Source organism: Heteronotia binoei, chromosome 8, assembly GCF_032191835.1.
Source record: "Heteronotia binoei isolate CCM8104 ecotype False Entrance Well chromosome 8, APGP_CSIRO_Hbin_v1, whole genome shotgun sequence".
NCBI classification, from domain to species: domain Eukaryota; kingdom Metazoa; phylum Chordata; class Lepidosauria; order Squamata; family Gekkonidae; genus Heteronotia; species Heteronotia binoei.
This window is the reverse complement of record NC_083230.1, coordinates 11,810,140-11,831,632: the sequence shown is the minus strand read 5'-3', so window position 1 is coordinate 11,831,632 and position 21,493 is coordinate 11,810,140. Positions and strand designations below refer to the sequence as shown.

Here is a 21,493-nt window from a genome sequence, read left to right as displayed (position 1 = left end):
ACCCAAAGTCAAAACCTCAATTCAAAATCAGAGCCCCATACATCTGCGGTTTGCTTTTTAAAAATACTCGGAAGGTCTGATTACAGATTCCATAGAAACTTGTGCAGTTGAGACTCTCCAGGCATGCCTATAGTGCACAGAATGTACAAGTTTTCATTTCTTTAAAATATTTTGGTACTGAATTTATTGGAGGAAAAACCGATGTCAGCAAACCTCTGAAGACAAGGTAGTTCTATTGTTCTGTATTAACAAAACAGGTTCGTAAAGGTTCACAACAAAAACTGTGCCAAATGATGCTTTCAACTGAAACAGTCACCTAATTTGTTACATTGCCAAATTGCCTTTATTATGGGGTACACAAGATGGGAGCAGGGGAAGGAATATACCCTGCTCTTATTGTGCTGAGTAATTCTTTCTCACAAACTTCCTCCCACGAAGCACTCCGAAATATTCCAGAAATACCGCCGACCTGACATATCCTATTGTCAAAAATGACCAAAGTTAAGATTATAAACTTTTCCCATTCAGAAACGCCACGGAATTTGCCATGCCAGAAATTCAGTCAGCAGGAAGAACAGTTTTGCCTTGTCCAAAAAAATATCCTTTGAAAAGGTACAATATTATGAAAGTTTGCCTGAAGCATAACGACTGATATTGATACCTTCGACTAATATTATTTGCACATTGACAATTTAGTAAAAGAGTGATCTTCAAAATCACATTAACTTGGTTTACAATGTCAGGCTGCAATTCGCTATCCAGTTATGCATACGAGAATACCGCAACTCGATTTGTACAATACAGCTGTGTGCAGGACTCGCAGCCGAGGAAAAACAGAATGTACCACCACATCCTGGGATTCCAGGGCTGAATAAGGCATCTCCCCTGGTCTGTCTTCCAGCTACCTGCGCCAAATATTATTTTTTTTTTAAAAAATGCCAGTAAATAAACATTAAAAGTGCTTAATGTGCAAGGCGAACAGTGATGATAGCACTTTCTTTTTTCCTTTTTTCTTTTTTTTTTACAAAAGCTTTAAAAGACAAAAACATGAAGGCATCTATAAAATACGTTTATGTAATGCAAGGTATGTGCAATGAAGGAAATTATTGCAGAATTGATGAAAGGTGTTCCACCTTTTCCCCCACAACCAAGAGAGTAAACTGAATTTTTTTTAAAAAGGAAGTCCCTCTAAGAGAACCAGCCGTGGTGATGTACTAGCTTTCGCCGGAGGATGCTGCAGAAGTTATCTTCATATACTGGCTGAAAATGGTCTCGAAAGCTTCATCTCTGTGTACCATGGCACCAAACACTAAAGGCTTTGAAAGACAGAAAACAGTAAAGTTAACAAGGCAATCCCTTCAGCTTCAGTAGGAGGCCTCATATGAAAAGGCTCCTAACTTGCACCCCAAGTGACCACACCTCTCTGACAGTTACTGATAATAGACCTACTGTGATTTTGTGGTAAAACTTATCATTCCAATGTACATGAATATGTAATATAAATATTAAAATAATATAATTATTTTATGTAACTCTTTTAAATACTTTCCCTATCTACACAGAATATTATTAGAATAGCACTGATTTCCACAAACACACACACACACAAACCAAAAAGAGAGAGAGAAAAAAATTAAAACACATGCTGTAGTTATTTCAAACCCATCGATAAAAATTCCTTTGTGATGTGGCAAATTTCAACACGAAGATGGATATAAGTGCAACTTGGGGAAAGGCTAGAAAAAAATCACAAATGTTTTCAAGAGATGTCACACTCAGCTTCAGAGGTACTTGAAGGAGCCTGCAACTGATCTAGAGAGCTGCTTTTATTGTTACGATGGGGCAGGCTAGTCACACCCCGCTTTTCACTTTGTCCTCCAATCCAGAAGATGGAAATTGCACATAGCGTCAAGATCAATGTCCTTTAACTGTTCCTGAGTTCTGAATTTCTTCTTATCTTATTTATTTATTTATTTATTTTTCACATTTCTATCCCGCCCTCCCCGCCGAAGCAGGCTCAGGGCGGCTAACAACATCATATGTCAACAATAAAACAGTAAAAACAATCACAATCGCGAGCCCATTAAGGAATTAAGACAGGTTACAATTTAAAATTATTAGTGCAATTTTAAAACAACCGTTTGGTGCTGTTACAAAATCTTGCATTTTGTAAATGGGTGCTTCCAGTTGTGAACAGCAAATGACAGCCATTCTTCTGCAACTGCAATATATACTTTAATATGAGTGCTCCCTTTAAATAGCTTTTGCAAACACATGCCATGTGTGAGTGAAGTCCAGCCACTTGGATGTCGCACATGAATGGCGCCTGCGTGCAAAAGCCATTTAAAGGGAACTTTGGACATATGGACATATGAAGCTGCCCTATACTGAATCAGACCCTTGGTCCATCAAAGTCAGTATTGTCTACTCAGACTGGCAGCGGCTCTCCAGGTTCTCAAACTGAGGTTTTTCACACCTATTTGCCTGGACCCTTTTTTGGAGATGCCAGGGATTGAACGTGGGACCTTCTGCTTACCAAGCAGATGCTTTACCACTGAGCCACCGTCCCTCCCCACTTTGTAAGCCAGGGGGTGGGTGCAAAGGAATCACTGAAATGGCTTCCATCCATTTCTATCTGTTAGGATGAAACAGATGCAAGCCATTTCAGTGATCCCTCTTGCTCCATTCCCTCCCTTCTCCTCTTCCCAACACAAACCCCGCGAACCTCCCCAAAGTCATGTGGAGATCATGGGAGGGTCATAGATAACGATGGCAAAGACCTCCAGTTTGTGAGCCACGAGCCAGCAACATTAATCACAAAATTAGGCTTCCTAGTAAAAATCTATGCAGCACATTGTAAGTACAATTAAACCTCTAAAATTAAGGTCTAGCTATACTTGAACTAAAGCAAATACTATCCAGAACTAAAGCAAATTCTATTAATATTTCTTAGCAGAAAGGCATAGTCAAAACAATGAGGCTTAGTAACACAGAGCCACCGTCCCTTTCTATTTGCTTACTTACTTTCTGTGTAGATGGTGTCGAGACTGCAATACCCATCCCAGATCCTGGGAGAACCGAAAGGACTTTGTACTAAAAACAAAGGGGGGGGGGAGAGGAAGAGACATATTTATATACTGAGACATTAGGATGGATGAAAGCGATGCCTAAAAGTACAAGTCTGTCGAGAGCTGAAGTTGGAAAAAATATCACTCTGACAGGGAATTGTTTTAGTGGTCAGCTTAGTTGAATTTGGATGGTAGAATCAATGGAAGTCAGAGAAATATATTCAGGGTATGGGCTGGAGTGATTATGGGCTGAGGTATGAGCTTAGACTGGCCAAAGATGCTAAAAACAACAAAAAAGGGTTCTTTTATTATGTTCAGAATAAGAAAAAGAGCAAGGATATGGGAGGCCCGTTGCAAGGGCAAGTAAGTGAAATTGTAACAGATAATGAAGAGAGGGCGGAACTGCTCAATTCCTACTTTTCCTCAGTCTTCTCTTCTGAGGGAAATGGTGCTCAACATGGCAAAAACAGAACATATAAGGAGGGTATGAAGTTCCAACCTAGGATCAGCATAGGGGTAGTACATAAACACCTGGTTTCTTTAAATGAAACTAAGTCCTCAGGACCAGATGAACTGCATCCAAGGGTTCTAAAAGAGCTTGTGGATGTAATTTCTGAGCCTCTGGCTATTATTTTTGAGAATTCTTGGAGAACAGGAGAGGTGCTGGAAGATTGGAGGTGGGCGAATGTTGTCCCTATCTTCAAGAAGGGGAAAAAGGAGGATCTGGGTAACTACCAACCCGTCAGCTTGACATCTATACCTGGAAAAGTTTTAGAACAAATCACCAGTCAGTCAGTCCTGGAACATTTAGAAAGAATGGATGTGATTACTAAGAGCCAGCATGGGTTTCTCAAGAACAAGTAATATCAGGCTAACCCGATCTCTTTTTTTGAGGAAGTGACTACCTTGCTGGATCAGGGGAATGCTGTAGATATCGTTTATCTTGATTTCAGTAAGGCTTTTGATAAGGTTCCACATACTATCCTTGTTGACAAGTTGGTAAAATGTGGTTTGGATCCTGTTACCATTAGATGGATCTGTAACTGATTGACAGATCGCACCCAAAGAGTGCTTGTGAATTGTTCATCCTCTTGGAGAGGAGTAACTAGTGGAGTGCCTCAAGGATCTGTCCTGGGACCTGTTTTGTTCGACATCTTTATCAATGATTTAGATGAAAGAATAGAGGGAATGCTTATTAAATTTGCAGATGATACTAAATTGGGACGGGTTGCAAACACAGAAGAAGACAGAAACAGGATACAGGATGACCTTGACAGGCTGGAAAACTGGGCTAAAATCAATAAAATCAATTTCAACAGGGACAAATGTAAAGTTCTGCATTTAGGTGGGAAAAATCCAATGCATGGTTATAGGATGGGGAAGACTTGTCTTAGCAGTAGTATGTGCAAAAAGGATCTCGGGGTTTTAGTGGATCATACAAGCCAACAGTGTGATGTGATGGCTAAAAAGGCAAATGCAATTTTGGGCTGTATCAACAGAAGTATAGTGTCCAGTTCACGTGACGTGATGGTATCGCTTTACTCTGCTCTGGTAAGACCTCACCTGGAGTATTGTGTTCAGTTTTGGGCATCACATTTTAAGAAGGATATAGACAAGCTGGAACAGGTCCAGAGGAGGGCAACGAAGATGGTGAGGGGTCTGGAGACCAAGTCCTATGAGGAAAGGTTGAAGGAGCTGAGGATGAGGAGATGAGGCGGCTGAGAGGTGATATGATCACCCTCTTCAAGTACTTGAAGGGCTGTCATATAGAGGATGGTGTGGAATTGTTTTCTGTGGCCCCAGAAGGTAGGACCAGAACCAATGGGTTGAAATTAAATCAAAAGAGTTTCTGGCTCAACATTAGGAAGAACTTCCTGACTGTTAGAGCGATTCCTCAGTGGAACAGGCTTCCTTGGGAGGTGGAGAGCCAGTTTGGTATAGTGGTTAAGTGTGTGGACTCTTATCTTGGAGAACCGGGTTTGATTCCCCACTCCTCCACTTGCACCTGTTGAAATGGCCTTGGGTCAGCCATAGCTCCGGCAGAGGTTGTCCTTGAAAGGGCAGCTACTGTGAGAATCCTCTCAGCCCCACCCACCTCACAGGGTGTTTGTTGTGGGGGAGGAAGATAAAGCAGATTGTGAGGCGCTCTGAGACTCTGAGTGGAGGGCAGAATATAAATCCAATGTCTTCTTCTTCCTTCCTTGGAGGTTTTTAAACAGAGGCTAGATGGCCACCTGACAGCAATGAAGATCCTGTGAATTTAGGGGGAGGTGTTTGTAAGTTTCCTGCATTGTGCAGGGGGACTAGATGATCCTGGAGGTCCTTTCCAACTCTATGATTCTATGATTACCTCCTAAGAATTCATAATAATTATACTGAGACTTTGCTCTCCCTCAGTCCCCATGTTCACCTCTAAGTGTGACATGCTCCACCTCCAGCTGACCCTACCTGTGCTGGATTATCCATCTGTGATCTTTTAACATGCTAGTAGTAATAACAGAATGTCTGTAAACATAAATGTCCTCAGAAAAAGTGGGCATTTGTTTCTATCATGGGAAGACCCAGTTTCTTTGACAGAGTGACTGGTGAGACATAAGAAACAAAAGACCGGCAACCACTGACTTAGAACATATACTGAGAATTCATAACTACGGATTCTCCCCTGCTGCTCAAAAATGAAGAATAGCAGATGCTGTGGAATGCCAAAGACTCTATGAATTCATCTATATATTCTTCAAGCAAGGCATAGCACTAAAAGACTCATACGCAGACGTTCTGCCTGAAGCCAAATTTTCATTTGAATCCCCACAAAGTACAATAATATACTTCGCCAATGATTGCCTCTCAGGGTTTGTTTATCTAAGACCCCAAAACACATCCTAAGGTAAGTTAGAATTCAATAACAATGAGAGGAGGTCCCTTGTTCCAGCCACAGTTGAGTACTTTCCTTTCTTTTCTTTTTTAAAGTTAAAACATTTAAACTCCACTAAATACAATGAGTAGGAGCCCCGTGGTGCAGAGTGGTAAAGCTGCAGTACTGCAGTTAAACTCTCTGCTCATGACGTGAGCCAGCTACTTGAACCCGGCAGAAGCTGGGTTCAGATAGCTGGCTTGAGGATGACTCAGCCTTCCATCCTTCCAAGGTTGGTAAAATGAGTACCCAGCTTGCTGGGTGATTGGGGAAGGCAATGGCAAACCACCCTGTAAAAAGTCTGCTGTGAAAACATCGTGATGCGACGTCACCCCAGAGTCGGAAATGACTGGTGCTTGCACAGGGGACTACCTTTACCTTTTAAAAATACAATGAGAGAGCACACTCAACTTTCCCAGTGAATCAATAAGATTTACAAGCGCTTGATGTGACAAGGCCAGATCCACTTATGCTACCAACTCTTTACAACGGTCAGTACTCAATACATATGTTTTAAGAAAATGACTTAACCATATAGTGGTAACAATTCTTCTTCCCTCCAAACAGGGAAGAATTAAAACCATTATAATGAAGAAACCATAAGATCATGGACGTACCTTTTGAATATCTGTTATATCTGAGAGTTTTATAACCTTATTTCTTTTAGAGGAACCGGATTTGGAGCTTTCAAAACATAAGTAACTGAAGACAAGGAAAGAAGGAATTTATGTCATGTGACTATCTGAAACCCAAATTATTTAACTCCCTCTCCATTAACTTTTTACTTCTCAATACTAGACATAGTTCTACAACGTCTAAAAAATTAAAACTTCCAGGCTAATCATAAATGTTCAATTCAATGTGAAAAAAAAACTGAGTTTAAGTCCATAAATATTTGATATGCTACACTGAAATTACAATTAACATATGTGTTTAGAGTGTGCATGCTCACACCCACAAAATACAATGGAAGTTGGCAATCTTAAAATTTCTCTCCAAAAGAATCCCAGGGCTTTTTTTCAGTCAGGAAATTTTTTTTGACGACGGTTTGATCTTCACACACGAACAAAGCTCCTTCACCATTAAATGCCACAACGTATTTAGGTTTCGTTAAAACAATGGTTTTAACGATTCTGCCGGTGTTACATTTCACCAGCTAGGTTTCAGCCCACGTTGCGTGTGGAGATGGGATTGTAGAACCTTCCTTTCTGCAAAAAAAAATGAGTTCTTCCTTTTTGTGACCTTCAAAGGCGCTACCATTATTGCTAGGAAGATTTATGGTTTGCTCCAGCACACTCAGACAGCATTCAGGAGCTACCATTGAAACAGCAACTTCGTTACGAGTTTCTTTGCAGGTCTAAACAGCTGCAGCTTCAGGACCATTTTCCCCGCTACAAAGCCTCATTCTTCCTAATAATGCGGTCAATGCTATAGCGCTGGCTCAGAGTGAGGGCAGTGCCCTGGAATAGGTGGCACTGTCACCGTGAATTAGTTTTGCCTGCCTTCTTTGTGATCATTGCACAGTCAAATCTGAACACCTTCCCGGCGACTTCATTTGTCTTAGGAAAAAGGAGGGCAATTTTGCAATCAGCAACCAAAGCTTTTGCCTTATAGTTTCAGGAAAGTTTATACACACATACCCTGAAAGCCCACTTTTTGTGTCAAAACTAACATTTGACTTAGTCCTATTTTAATAGTTTAATTTACATTAAATTAAATGTAGCCAGTTTGGTGTAGTGGTTAAGTGTGCGGACTCTTATCTGGGAGAACCGGGTTTGATTCCCAACTCCTCCACTTGCACCTGCTAGCATGGCCTTGGGTCAGCCATAGCTCTGGCAGAGGTTGTGCTTGAAAGGGCAGCTGCTGTGAGAGCCTTCTCCAGCTCCACCCACCTCACAGGGTGTCTGTTGTGGGGGAGGAAGGGAAAGGGGATTGTGAGCCGCTCTGAGACTCTTCGGAGTGGAGGGCGGGATATAAATCCAATATCTTCTTCTTCTTCTACATGTGGGAAAAGTTGTAAAACCTCCAGGCTCTGAAATCTGCTAATTAAGGGCACAGAGACAGTTATTATAAAGTGCCACAGGAATTTGACAAGGTCGCGCTCTGAAGCAGACTTTGCCACTTTGCAGTCAGAAGAACTCCAGCCACTGTCAGTTCGTTCTTTCTCTGCTAAACCTTTCCTCGTGTCTGCTTTCTCTCCATCTGATCTACAGCTGCCTTTCGGAAATTTCTTCAGGAGCCATTCAGTCCAATTTTCTCGTTCCTTTTGGACACAGATATTTCATTTACGCGTATTAAATTTAAATCTGTACTCTTTAAACGATGTTTGGTGTATGCAACGCTCCCTCCACAAAGAAAAACCCCACAGCCTGTGTTCATTTTTCCTGAAAACATCTCCCTAACTTGTTCGCATGGTACTAACGTGTAGGAAGCACCTTTAAAAGCTGTGCCTTCCGCTTCCCACCATATGACACAACAGCAGAATAATTTTACAGTTGTGGGCAATCTTCAACAGCAGTCTCTCTAAGTTAGTTCATCCTCCTGAGCCCCGCACCCCTGTGTAAACGGTGTAAAGGACGTACTTTTCTGTAACATAAAGCACTCCATTTCTGATGTAGTCTGTGGGCATCTTCCTGTCTCTGTTAATCAGGCAGCAACGCCAGCCATTTTCACACACTGCAAAGAAATACAAGGACAATCTTCTTCAAACACATGGTTAAAAATCAAGGTGCAGACCTTCAAGCGGGCAGACAAAACCCCAGAAACGAGACCAATTTTCAGAAAATGGGGGGGGGGGGGGGCTGGAAGGGTAGAATGTCCTTCGGCAATTAATTTCTCTAAAAGCAGTGGCCAAAGGGCATATAAAAAAAGCTTTTCTCAACAGTCAAATATTTGTTTCAAGTACTGGATTAAATTACTTCCTCTGACTGGATTATGCTCTTCTCCTTCCCTCTCAAATTCACGCTATGACAAAAGGCGAGCCAGACTAAGGGCATCAGGTTTGCACAAAGAACCTTCAGGGTGTCAAATAAAAAATTAATTTGGCCTCCAGCCCATAAAACCTGTCAGCAGATAATATTACAACACTGCTCAGAATAATGCTGTGCTGTGAACCATTCTTCATAAATGCACTTCTGCTTACAACCAAGAGCAGCATTTACAGCTGTGCCTATACCTGCCAAAGGACGCTCATTTTCTGACAGGTTAAAGACTTCATGGAAGTTGCCTTTCTTGGTGAGGTGGAAACGGCTACTGTCCTCATCTCTATTGACTCCGGCGGGGGCACTTGCACCTACATAGCTTCTTGAGGCTGTTGTTTGAAGCTGAAAGGGAACAAAACCAGATTGTCACCAATGCATAAGTCACAAAAGAGATTGGCAGCTTCCTGCATCTTCCTACCTGTATTCTTCAGAATAAGACTTGAGTTGTGCAAATGTGAGGCCCGGTTCAGTTACTTCACACAATGCTGCCATATCTGAGAGTACAATCTCCACACATGGCTAAGTATCACTCATCCTACATATATCGAATCATGGCACAGACTGTACCACTTCTTACTGCGGATGAGTAAAAAATGGTTGTTGAAATATTCCTGCGCAATTTTTTTTTTTTTTAAGGGCCACAAGCTTATGTATTTGGAATGCTGACACATCAGAAGAGGTGGATATGCCATTTTTCCCAGTTACAGAGGCATTTCTCCACAAGGTCCATAACTAGAAGAGAGCTCACCGAGTGGGGCTTTTTGTTTCCACCCCCCACGGCAGCTCAGTGAGGCCCTCCCCCTTGACCCCACCGGCCAGCAGATAGTAAAGAACTGTCAGTGTATTGAGTCCTCCATCCACAGCATGACAGAAGAACGAAGCAGCAGGTGGATCTACAGTGACAGCATCTGACAGGTCAGGTCAGATCAACCTTGGGAGTGAGCCGGTTCTGGCTGGACTGTTACCAGGGGAAAGCACCTGCTGAAGTCAGCAACTGTATGGACTGCCGTGATTGGCTGAACTGTATATAAAAGGGCTACTGTGCCAGACAGTATTTCTCTCAGTCGAGAGTTGGTTCCTGGCGTAGCACTTTGTCACTCAGTTTAATGTTATTCACCGCACTAGTTGCATTGTATATAGTTTGTAAATACACTACTTTTATACTAGGTGCTGGTGTGTGGCTCAACTTCTTCCCAGAGTCTACTTTTAAGCAGTTCTCTGTTTTGCACTCTGCACATGCACCACCAATAAGAACAGCGCAGGGGGAGTGGAGAAGAAAATCAGCAGAAATTGCTCCTCCCCCAACACAGACTCCAATTTTGTCCTGCTGTGCTGTACATGACTAACCACTGACTTCTGGAAACAAACAGGGAAAGCCGTTCCATTAATGGGAACAAATAATACAAGCCAAGAGCGAAAACAAAGTGTTACGCGGAGTCTGAAACAGTACGATTTCAACAGAGCTGTACCATTTAATTATTCTGTGTATGGGTTAATGTTGGCTGAGAGACAAAGAATCACACACAGAAATATTACAGCTTCTCCCTTCTGACCGCAGCTGAAATGTCCTTCCCACAAGCATCAGGGATACTCCAGAGCCATATTCCATGAGGTGGTCAGAAGAGTTCATGCCTACGGTGAGTCCTATCCAGTGGGGTAGATTGTAACCCCCATTCTACCACTCCACTGATCAAAATTTATTCATTTATTTAAATTAGATCCCACCTTTCTTTTTGACTTGTTTGAAGTTGGTACAGCTGCTGGCAGGCGCTGCCACCACAGAACCCAGCACAGCTCCCCTGTCCTGCTTTGGGGAGTTTAGAGTGGCATTGGAGAAGAAAGGAGAGTTCTCGGGAAACGAGCAGACAAGCCCTGCCTCAGGGTCTAAAATTTGGGGGGCGGGACGGTGGCTCAGTGGTAGAGCATCTGCTTGAGAAGCAGAAGGTCCCAGGTTCAATCCCTGGCATCTCCAAAAAAGGGTCCAGGCAAATAGGTGTGAAAATCCTCAGCTTGAGACCCTGGAGAGCCGCTGCCAGTCTGAGAAGACAATACTGACTTTAGGGAGGGACAGTGGCTCAGTGGTAGAGCATCTGCTTGAGAAGCAGGAGGTCACAGGTTCAATCCCTGGCATCTCCAAAAAAGGGTCCAGGCAAAGAGGAGTGAAAAACCTCAGCTTGAGACCCTGGAGAGCCGCTGCCAGTCTGAGAAGACAATACTGATTTTGATGGACCAAGGGTCAGATTCAGTATAAGGCAGCTTCATATGTTCATATGCTGAGGATTGCTGAAGTAAATGCATTCTCTGTGTAAGCAACTTTAATTTTCAAAGGATTTAACTCCATGTATTTTTTTTAAAAAAAAATTAAGGTTTTTCTACAAACCTGGGGAGTGCCCAAAGTATGCAGAAAAATCACTTTCGTTTCCACATAATCCCTGTCTGGATTTAGATATCCACAGGTGGAGGCAACGGGTGGCTAATAGTATATAGATATGATACATAATTTTTTTCAGCAGCAGCTGACTGGCAAGAACACTGCAAGACTGGAGTACAGGAGGCAGAATCTCATGTATTTATTACACCCACCTGTCCTTCTGAGAAGCACAGAGCAGGTTACATGGACTTGAACATATGAAGCTGCCTTATACTGAATCAGACCCTGGGTCCATCAAAGTCAGTATTGTCTTCTCAGACTGGCAGCGGCTCTCCAGGGTCTCAAGCTGAGGTTTTTCACGCCTACTTGCCTGGATCCTTTTTAGTTGGAGATGCTGGGGATTGAACCTGGGACCTTCTGCTTCCCAAGCAGATGCTCTACCACTGAGCCACCATCCATCCTCATAGGCTATCCAGGAACCAGCCAGGCTGTGATCTGCTTAGCCTTAACAATGTAAAACACAGCATACGTCTGACAGTTATCTGGTGTGGTCTTGTACATTACTATCTCTTAGTTCGAAGAAATGGCAGCTTTCCTCCTGTGATCTATGCAATCTCCCTTCATGTTTTGCATTAAATGGAAAGAGCCAGACTCAACTTTGACTAATGTAATGGAAGAATTTTTGCCAGTTCTCCCCAATTTGCCCCTACTTTGCTACCCTGTCCTCTAGAAGCAACATTTGAAATAGATCAATGGGCTGCAGTTGGAGGGGGAAGAAAAGTTCTGTTCTGCTGACAAAGTGACCGTTTTCGCACACAGCTCACCTCGCAGTCACAATCCTGTTCCCTCCGCAGCGTCTGGTCGGATTTCCCACCATCTGCGCCGAAGTTACAGAAAGTGCCGCAGCTTTTGCGTAAACCGTTAAAACCCAGTTTACGTTTGCTACGCAAAAGCCGCAGCACTTCCTGTAACTCCGGCGCAGATGGTGGGAAATCCGACAGACGTTGCGGAGGGAACAGGATTGTGACTGCGAGGTGAGCTGTGTGCGAAAAAGGTTAACGTCTTCCATTACTGGAAAATTTAGTCTGTATCAAACCCTTTGGTTACAAAAATTCCCAATTAAGCACTTGATCATTTAAATAAGATCAATGGACATCAGTAGTACTGATGCGTCTGCCTTTATTCTTCAAAAAAGGCTCTGGCTATTGGAAATTAGTTTTGCATGGACCATATACTCTCTACATCCAGCTTTAAAAAAATTTCCAATAAAAGTTACAACCAAGGATTAGGATATGGCAACCTTTTTCAGCAGGACACTGCGACAGTGATACAGAAGCCAGCTGGATTTTGCATTAGGCTATTGCAAGATCAGGCTTTAGACGAAGGTTTATATCACACCTGTACACAGTTAATAAGCAGAAAGCATTTTTGGCAAAAGGAACTGAAATTTAAAACAAAAAGTCTCCAAGCACACCAAGGAATTCCTGCGAATAGATACTCAAATTTCACAGAACACAATTCAGGATTAAACTGCGAGCGGAAACGCAACGCCTCACTCCTAGTAAACGTCTAACTAGGAATAACAAGTGTCTCAGAGAAACAACATTCAAAACAAAAGTTATTTAAAAATATATAAATAAAAAAAGAAATTTAACAGTTAACACAACACACACACACCAAAGAGAGAGAGAGAGGGAGAGAGGCACTTGCTCATCATGAGCACAAAATGATCAGATTGAAAGAAAGTGTTCCACGCTAAGATCCGTACCTTTTCATGCCCTGACAGCTAGCGGGAAAAGAAAAAACAAACAAACACAAATGTGACAGTGACAAAAGAAAAAAGTGAACTCTATTTTACTGTATCATATATATATATATATAAAAAAAATGAATTGAGTGAAACCGTAAGAACTTACTCCATATACCAAGAGACCATACAATAGCTGCATCACGTTTTTTAAAAAATGGTACAGCATCAATGGTTAGAGCACACCTTGCCAACCCATTCAAATCACATATAGCTTCCTGGGCTTCCCATCTCTGGCACCTGACCTGGTTTTGCAAAGGATCCTGATTCTTTAGTTAGTGCAAGACGGCCAATGTGAAAGCTGGCCGAGAAAGAGAGGGCTTTTCAAAGCAAAACACAGGAATTAGTTGTGACATGCAAAGTAGGAAACGGCACATCTGGGTGCTCTTTCCCACTGGAAGCTCCCTAATCACGAAAAGCAGCCCAGCAAGAAACGGTCAAGCAGAAGAGTCTTCCCAGGGTGCTTGGCAATCCACCGGCTAGCCATGTTTTGCATTTTATTCAGATACGCCCACTGGATACCTCCATTCTGAAATGGTTCCATTCCAGCAGAACTAATCTTCAGGCTTTTCCCTTGGATATCTGAATCAGTTCCCCATCAGACTGAGGACTACTCATCATCACTCAAAAAAGAGAACTGTGACTTTAAGGCAGGACATGTGTTACACATCTGACCGTTCCAAGGGTTTTCTGGAAAAATCCACCTCAGATACAGCTTGAGCATTTCTGGAAGCATTTTTAAGATGTTTCTATATGCATTTTCCTTTTACTTAGCATCCAAGGGTAATGTGGGAGTGGTAGAATAAATAAAATACCGCATTTTTCGGTCCATAAGACGCCCCCCCCCCACTTCATTTTGTTTCGCTGCCTCGTTTTGCTGCCTCTGCCTCCACCGGCTCGTCTTCCCGCCCCCGAAGAGGCGGAGGCCGGGCGAAGGCGCTGAGGTGGCGCTAGAAGCCATGGAGCCGGCGCTTCGTCCGTCTCCTGGCTTCTCCTTTCTTCCCCCTCACTGCCAAGGGGGAAGAGCCTTTGCGGCATGGCCTTCAAAGAGGCTCGTTTTGCTGCCTCTGCCGGCTCGTCTTCCCGCCCCCCGGAAGAAGCGGAGGCCGGGCGAGGGCGCTGAGGTGGCGCTAGAAGCCATGGAGCCGGCGCTTCGTCCATCTCCTGGCTTCTCCTTTCTTCCCCCTCGCTGCCAAGGGGGAAGAGCCTTTGCGGCATGGCCTCCAAAGAGGCTTGTTTTGCTGCCTCTGCCTCCGCCGGCTCGTCTTCCCACCCCCCGGAAGAGGCGGAGGCTGGGCGAGGGCGCTGAGGTGGCGCTAGAAGCCATGGAGCCGGCGCTTCGTCCATCTCCTGGCTTCTCCTTTCTTCCCCCTCGCTGCCAAGGGGGAAGAGCCTTTGCGGCATGGCCTCCAAAGAGGCTCGTTTTGCTGCCTCTGCCTCCGCCGGCTCGTCTTCCCACCCCCCAGAAGAGGCGGAGGCCGGGCGAGAGCGCTGAGGTGGCGCTAGAAGCCATGGAGCCGGCGCTTCGTCCATCTCCTGGATTCTCCTTTCTTCCCCCTCGCTGCCAAGGGGGAAGAGCCTTTGCGGCATGGCCTCCAAAGAGGCTCGTTTTGCTGCCTCTGCCTCCGCCGGCTCGTCTTCCCACCCCCCGGAAGAGGCGGAGGCCGGGCGAGAGCGCTGAGGTGGCGCTAGAAGCCATGGAGCCGGCGCTTCGTCCATCTCCTGGCTTCTCCTTTCTTCCCCCTCGCTGCCAAGGAGGAAGAGCCTTTGCGGCATGGCCTCCAAAGAGGCTCGTTTTGCTGCCTCTGCCTCCGCCGGCTCGTCTTCCCACCCCCCGGAAGAGGCGGAGGCCGGGCGAGAGCGCTGAGGTGGCGCTAGAAGCCATGGAGCCGGCGCTTTGTCCGTCTCTTGGCTTCTCCTTTCTTCCCCCTCGCTGCCAAGGGGGAAGAGCCTTTGCGGCATGGCCTTCAAAGAGGCTCGTTTTGCTGCCTCTGCCGGCTCATCTTCCCACCCCCCAGAAGAGGTGGAGGCCAGGCGAGGGCGCTGAGGTGGCGCTAGAAGCCACGGAGCCGGCGCTTCGTCCTGGCTTCTCCTTTCTTCCCCCTCGCTGCCAAGGGGGAAGAGCCTTTGCGGCATGGCCTCTAAAGAGGCTCGTTTTGCTGCCTCTGCCTCCGCCGGCTCATCTTCCCACCCCCCGGAAGAGGCGGAGGCCGGGCGAGGGTGCTGAGGCGGCACATTGAAGCCACGGAGCCGGCGCTTCGTCCGTCTCCTGGCTTCTCCTCCCTGCCTCACCGCCTTTGCGATGGTAGAGGAGGACAAGGGGGCGGCGGCAGACCAGCCGGCGGCGCAACCAGCAGCGGGAGCCGGCGAGGCGAGAGCGAGAACAGCGGGGCCCGGCCGTTGCCTGCCAAGGTAAACTCTTTTTTTCCTTATTCGCTCCATAAGACGCACACACTTCCCCCCCCCCCACTTTTTTTTGGGGGGGAAGTGCGTCTTATGGGCCGAAAAATACGGTAGTTATTTGGTTGATGACAGACTCCAGGACACAGAAAGAGAAATCTTACCATCACCCAGAAGGCTTATTTGAACTCCTAACTTTCAGCTGCTTATTCAACATTCCTAACTATTGGGAAAGTTTTCAGAAACCAAGTAGAAGCAAGCATAAAAGGTAGCTGTTTTCTACCCGGCAACTCACATCTTATCGCCCCTTGCTGCCCCTGCTAGGGAGGGTGTGGAGTAAGCATTTGGCGGCCCTGCTGTTATGTCTGCCAACTGGTGCTTCCTATAAATGGCATACGGCATCCATCTGCAGGAAAAGCCACGATGACCGAGGCACCGAGCAATAGTTATCAACGGCGTAGACATTGTATGGTTTAGTTGCTACTGAATGAATTCAGGTTAATGACTGGATTAACTGAGAGCAAGGATCCCAGCAGCAAAAGCTGGAGCTAGGCTGCCAGAAACTCAAGCACTGATTCGTACCCAGCCATAATACATTTTCTAACAGGTGCTGTTAGATTTAGCACGTTTAACAATTCAAAAGAAAAGAAAAACCCTCCCATACTGAATAGTTTATGAAACGGGCTTTTAGCAGCCTAAAAAAATCTTCCTCCAACTTAAGAAGAAGAAGATATTGGATTTATATCCCACCCTCCACTCCGAAGAGTCTCAGAGCGGCTCACAATTTCTTTTACCTTCCTCCCCCACAACAGACACCCTGTGAGGTGGGTGGGGCTGGAGAGGGCTCTCCCAGCAGCTGCCCTTTCAAGGACAGAGTCTCAGAGTGGCCTACAATCTCCTTTCCCTTCCTCCCCCACAACAGACACCCTGTGAGGTGGGTGGGGCTGGAGAGGGCTCTCCCAGCAGCTGCCCTTTTAAGGACAGTCTCAGAGTGGCCTACAATCTCCTTTACCTTCCTCCCCCACAACAGACACCCTGTGAGGTGGGTGGGGCTGAGAGGGCTCTCACAGCAGCTGCCCTTACAAGGACAACCTCTGCCAGAGCTATGGCTGACCCAAGGCTATTCCAGCAGGTACAAGTGGAGGAGTGGGGAATCAAACCTGGTTCTCCCAGATAAGAGTCTGCACACTTAACCACTACACCAAACTGGCTCCTCCTCCGATGGAAGGTTGCTTAGATTGGAGGAAGGCTTCAAACTTGAGCAGAAAGGAAAGGTGGGGTATAAACATTTCAATAAATAAATGTGGCTCAGTGGAGTCATAGGATGGGGACAGCATCCACCACACAATCATAGATTCTTGGGCAGCGGGGAGGGGGGGGGAATTGTTCCGTTTAACAGCCTCCTACCCTACAAGTTACAGATTTGCAAGACCACTGAAACTACTTGCACTCGGGGTTTCACGGGCTGGTTACAGACATGACGTTCCATGCACGTGGGAGGCATCCCAAATTACACCACCCCAATATGGAGTGGACAAATCCCATTTATATACTCCCATGCGAGGTGCCCATATATTGTATGGGGGCACTCTGGTGCTTTCACTCAGTTGTGGCGCGCCATCCCCTTAGCGCAGTTTGGGTTTCTTTTTTTCCCCCTTACATTTTTAGTAGCCATGTACTCGTGCACTCCATGGCAGTGATTCTTTTTAAAAAAGAATACTGATGAGCAGCGTCCCCTCCCCCCCTAACCTGCGTTAGTGTGAGCTAGCTCACAGTTTTTTAGCCTCTGGCAAACACATTTCTGTCTCCGCTCAGGAAGGAGGGCCCCAGAGCGAGCAAATTTATGCAGCCGCCAGATTGCTCACTCGCAACTTTAATGCCCGTAGCTCACCAAGTAGAATTTTTGCTCACAAGACTCCACAGCTTAGAGGGAACATTGCTGGCGAGCACCTAGAGCAGACTGGCGTTTTCACACAATCAATCCGCCTCCCTTGCATGCTCCTGCGGTCAGACACCAGGAAATGCAGGAGGAAGTGTGGCAGAAGATTTTTTTCTACCACTTCCCTATTTGATCCATCCATCTCAGAGACGTTGGAGGACAGGGTGAGTGCGAGAGCAGAATAGGCAGCAGCTGTGTCCAGCTGACCTTGACTTTTAAATCTGCCTTGGGGAAGTGACTACGTTGGCTCAAAGTGGCTGTCTGAATCCAGCCACGGAGAGATGTGAGTTCCGCAGGTCTGAATTAATGGGTGGGGCTGAAACCATCAGACTCGACCAGAATGCACATATCTGATGTCCTGATGTGACGTCACCCCACGGGTTGGAAATGACCCGGTGCTCGCACAGGGTTTACCTTTTTAATCCGGAGTTTTAACAACTCCCCCTCCCTTCCATGTGCTCTAGTCACTGAAGCAACGAGAAAGATAATTCACCATCGCAAAATAAGATAAAACGCTATTTACCCTTCTTGACACTGTTGCATTAGTCCTCTCTTTGAGCTGAGGATCTGTGGGCAAATTTATCCAAATGATATAAGGAGTATCATACTTCGCTCGCAATCGTGGGCACCGCTTGAAGACGAAATCAATAAGAAAAAATTTGATTCCTGCATAAAGTCCTATATAATTGGAAAGACAAAACTGCTATCAGCCCAACACCAACACGACGAAAATTTCGCTACACGTACCACCCTATCATTCTCTAATTTACAGCTTGCATCCAGGTGGCAATGATTCTTCCAGCAGCTCCCACGGCTGGTGCAAATGCAAGGGTGTTCATACCGACAACAAAGTGTCCCTTTGGTGCATTTCGCTGCATTTTCCTTGCCTCTGCCCACCAGGACTGCCACCCCCTCACAGAGGACTTTAGAATTTGGTTTTTTTAAAAAATGGAAATATAGGATGATGCTACAGCAATTGCCATTTTTACAATCCAAAAAAGTTGGGGGGGGGGGGGACTGGCAACCACATGGAGTGGAGATGAGGAAAATGATGCCGATGTGGACAGGACATATAAAAAACACGCGCTGCCTTGTGCACACTGAATGTAAACGTGCTTTGACTTGGATCTTTCTCAAGGGATCTTTCTCAAGGGATCACATGAGACAATTGGGGAAAACATCATGTGGATACTGGGGGGGGAACTCATTCTGAATTAGGGGAGGGACGGTGGCTCAGTGGTAGAGCATCTGCTTGGTAAGCAGAAAGTCCCAGGTTCAATCCCTGGCATCTCCAAAAAAGGGTCCAGGCAAAGAGGTGTGAAAAACCTCAGCTTGAGACCCTGGAGAGCCGCTGCCAGTCTGAGTAGACAATACTGACTTTGATGGATCAAGGGTCTGATTCAGTATAAGGCAGCTTCATATGTCCATGTCCATATGAATTGGATGCCAAACCAGAGCAAAACACCTGTTTGGAAGCAACCGTTGCTCGTCTGATTTTGGTGGAGGAAAGTGCCATCAAGTCGCAGCTGACTTAAGATAGAATCACAGCGCTGGAATGGACTCCCAGGGTCACCTAGTCCGACCCCCTGCCCATTGCAAGAAATTCACAAATATGGGGATCCTGTAGGGTTTTCAAGGCAAGAGGTGTTCAGAAGTGGTTTGTCGTTGCTAGCCTCTGTGTCATGACCTTGGCATTCCTTGCTGGTTTCCCATTCAAATACTAGCCAGGACCAACCCTGGTTAGCTTCCAAGAGATCTAGCTAACCCGGGCTATTCAGGTCAGGACCATTTGATTTTAAGCCTTCCACTAAAGCTGGAGTCACAAAGCCATCAGCACACACTGATCTGGGATACCAAATTGGTGGACTTCTGTAAAGCAGCTGTTAAGGGGAGTGGTTTAAAAGCCAGGGAAACAGGCGGTATTTAAGCCCACTCACATAATCTTCCTACACAATCTTCCTGCAGCTGCTGTCCCTCTACAGAGGGCAAAACAAATCGCAGCTTGGGGGGGGGGGGGCGAGTGCCACGGTGAGAGCTCTCCTTCTGCCTACCATTTCTCCACTGCAAATCACTCCTTCACCTACTATTTGAAGGCTGGTGTGGCCAGGGTTTTTTTTTTTTTTAGAAAAAGCCCAGCAGGAAACCATTTGCACATTAGGCCACACCTAGGGTTGCCAAGTCCAATTCATGAAATATCTGGGGACTTTGGGGGTGGAGCCAGGAGACTTTGGGGGTGGAGCCAGGAACAAGGGTGTGACAAGCATCATTGAACTCCCAAGGGAGTTCTGGCCATCACATTTAAAGGGACTGCACACCTTTTTAAATGCCTTCCTTCCATAGGAAATAATGAAGGCTAGGGGCACCTTCTTTTGGGGCTCACAGAATTGGACCCCAATCTTTTTGAAACTTGGGGGGTATTTTGCGGAGAGGCACTAGATGCTATACTGAAAATTTGGTGCCTCTATCTCAAAAACCAGCCCCCCCAGAGCCCCTGATACCCGTGGATCAATTCCCCATCATTCCCTATGGGAATCGTTCATGGAGGTGCATGATAGCTGTGGGGGCGGGGCTTCCCCCGCCGGCCAGCTGACTGGGGGAGGGGGGAAGCCTGTAAAACCGGGGGATCCCCCTCTGGGACCTGGGGATTGCGAAGCCTAGCCACACCCCCTGACAAAAAGCCTGTCGGAACTGCATTCCTGTGCGTTCCTGCTAAAAAAAAAATCCCTGGTTAAGAGTGCTGGAGTAGGACCCGTTCAAATCCGTGCTCTGCCACTGAAGGACTTCAGATGGCCTAGGGCCCACGACTATTTCTCAGCCTTACCTACCTCACAAAATTGTTGTGAGGACAGAGTGGAGTAAGACTGACCAAAAAGGTACTTTGGGTCCCAACCACAGAACAAAGCAGTATTAATTAATTAATTTATTCTATTTCTATCCCGCCCTCCCCACCAAGGCGGGCTCAAAACATAAAATTCAACAATCGGCTTAATAAATAGTAAAATACATTAAATAATTTACAGAAATTAAAACAGTGACACAGAGAAACAGTCAATCAGTTTGGTGCTCTTCTTACAACCTTCCTTCACAGTTTTTAAATCCCAATCAGTTAAATGCCAGCCGGAAGAGGACCGTCTTACAGGCCTTGCGGAACTGCCCTAGGTTCCGCAAGGCCCTCACCTCTTCCGGTAGCTGGTTCCACCATCCAGGGGCTGTAATTGAAAAGGCCCTATCCCTGGTTGACTTCAGGCGGGCCTCCTTTGGCCCGGGGATTGTTAATAATAACAACAACAGTATTCCTGAACCTGCTCTGCCATCAAATGAATGATTCAGTAGTCCAACTAAATAGCCTACAAGCAAAACAATCACCCTCATGAGTTTTGTGGCTGTTTATCTGCCCCGAGTTCATTGTTGTGGGAAGCAGGATTTCCCCCTGCTTCTCCACAACATCATGGTGCATCAAGGTCCTTCCCAGCATTTCCCTGGATTTTGTCTTCTTTCTCAAATCTGTTTTGCTCTGAAGTTTGGGAAGGATCACAGGAAAGCTGGGCGACTCTGGTGTGGATGGAAAAGTTCAGATTTTCCTGGTATTGCCCATATAGTAGCCATTTCCCTAGGGTTGCCAAGTCCAATTCAAGAAATATCTGGGGACTTTGCAGGTGGAGCCAGGAGACTTTGGGGGCGGAGCCAGGAGACATTGGGGTGGAGCAGGAGCAAGATCGTGACAAGCATAACTGAACTCCAAAGGAGGTTTTGGCCATCACATTTCAAGGGACCGCACGTCTTTTAAATGCCTTCCTTCCATAGGAAATAATGAAGGATAGGGGCACCTTCTTTGGGGGCTCATAGAATTGGACCCCCTGGTCCAATCTTTTTGAAACTTAGGGAGTATTTTGGGGAGAGCCACCAGATACTATACAGAAAATGTGGTGCCTCTACCTCAAAAAACAGGGCCCCCAGAGCCCCAGATAACCATGGATAAATTCTCCATTATTTTCGATGGGACTAAGTCTCCATAG

At 45.8% G+C, this 21,493-nt stretch overlaps 1 protein-coding gene and 1 non-coding gene across 4 annotated transcripts in view; one reads left to right on the top strand and one right to left on the bottom strand.

Moving 5' to 3' along the window:
• Positions 1-934: 934 nt before the first annotated feature.
• The window catches only part of GRAMD4 (GRAM domain containing 4), a 158,449-nt gene continuing 137,890 nt past the window's right edge, over positions 935-21,493 (bottom strand). For 2 of the 3 annotated variants that reach the window (XM_060244771.1, XM_060244770.1), the window contains 6 exons: positions 18,001-18,155; positions 9,155-9,302; positions 8,562-8,655; positions 6,597-6,681; positions 3,025-3,093; positions 935-1,316 (listed from right to left, as the gene is read on the bottom strand). In XM_060244771.1, coding sequence (XP_060100754.1) covers positions 1,215-1,316; positions 3,025-3,093; positions 6,597-6,681; positions 8,562-8,655; positions 9,155-9,302; positions 18,001-18,155 — 653 coding nt within the window. In that variant the 3' untranslated portion in view covers positions 935-1,214. Of the gene's footprint in view, positions 1,317-3,024; positions 3,094-6,596; positions 6,682-8,561; positions 8,656-9,154; positions 9,303-13,099; positions 13,118-18,000; positions 18,156-21,493 lie in introns of all 3 variants that reach the window. The other variant, XM_060244768.1, reaches the window with a different exon arrangement.
• TRNAL-GAG (transfer RNA leucine (anticodon GAG)) lies at positions 10,866-10,932 on the top strand. The gene has a single exon. It is a non-coding gene; the product is annotated as a tRNA-Leu (tRNA).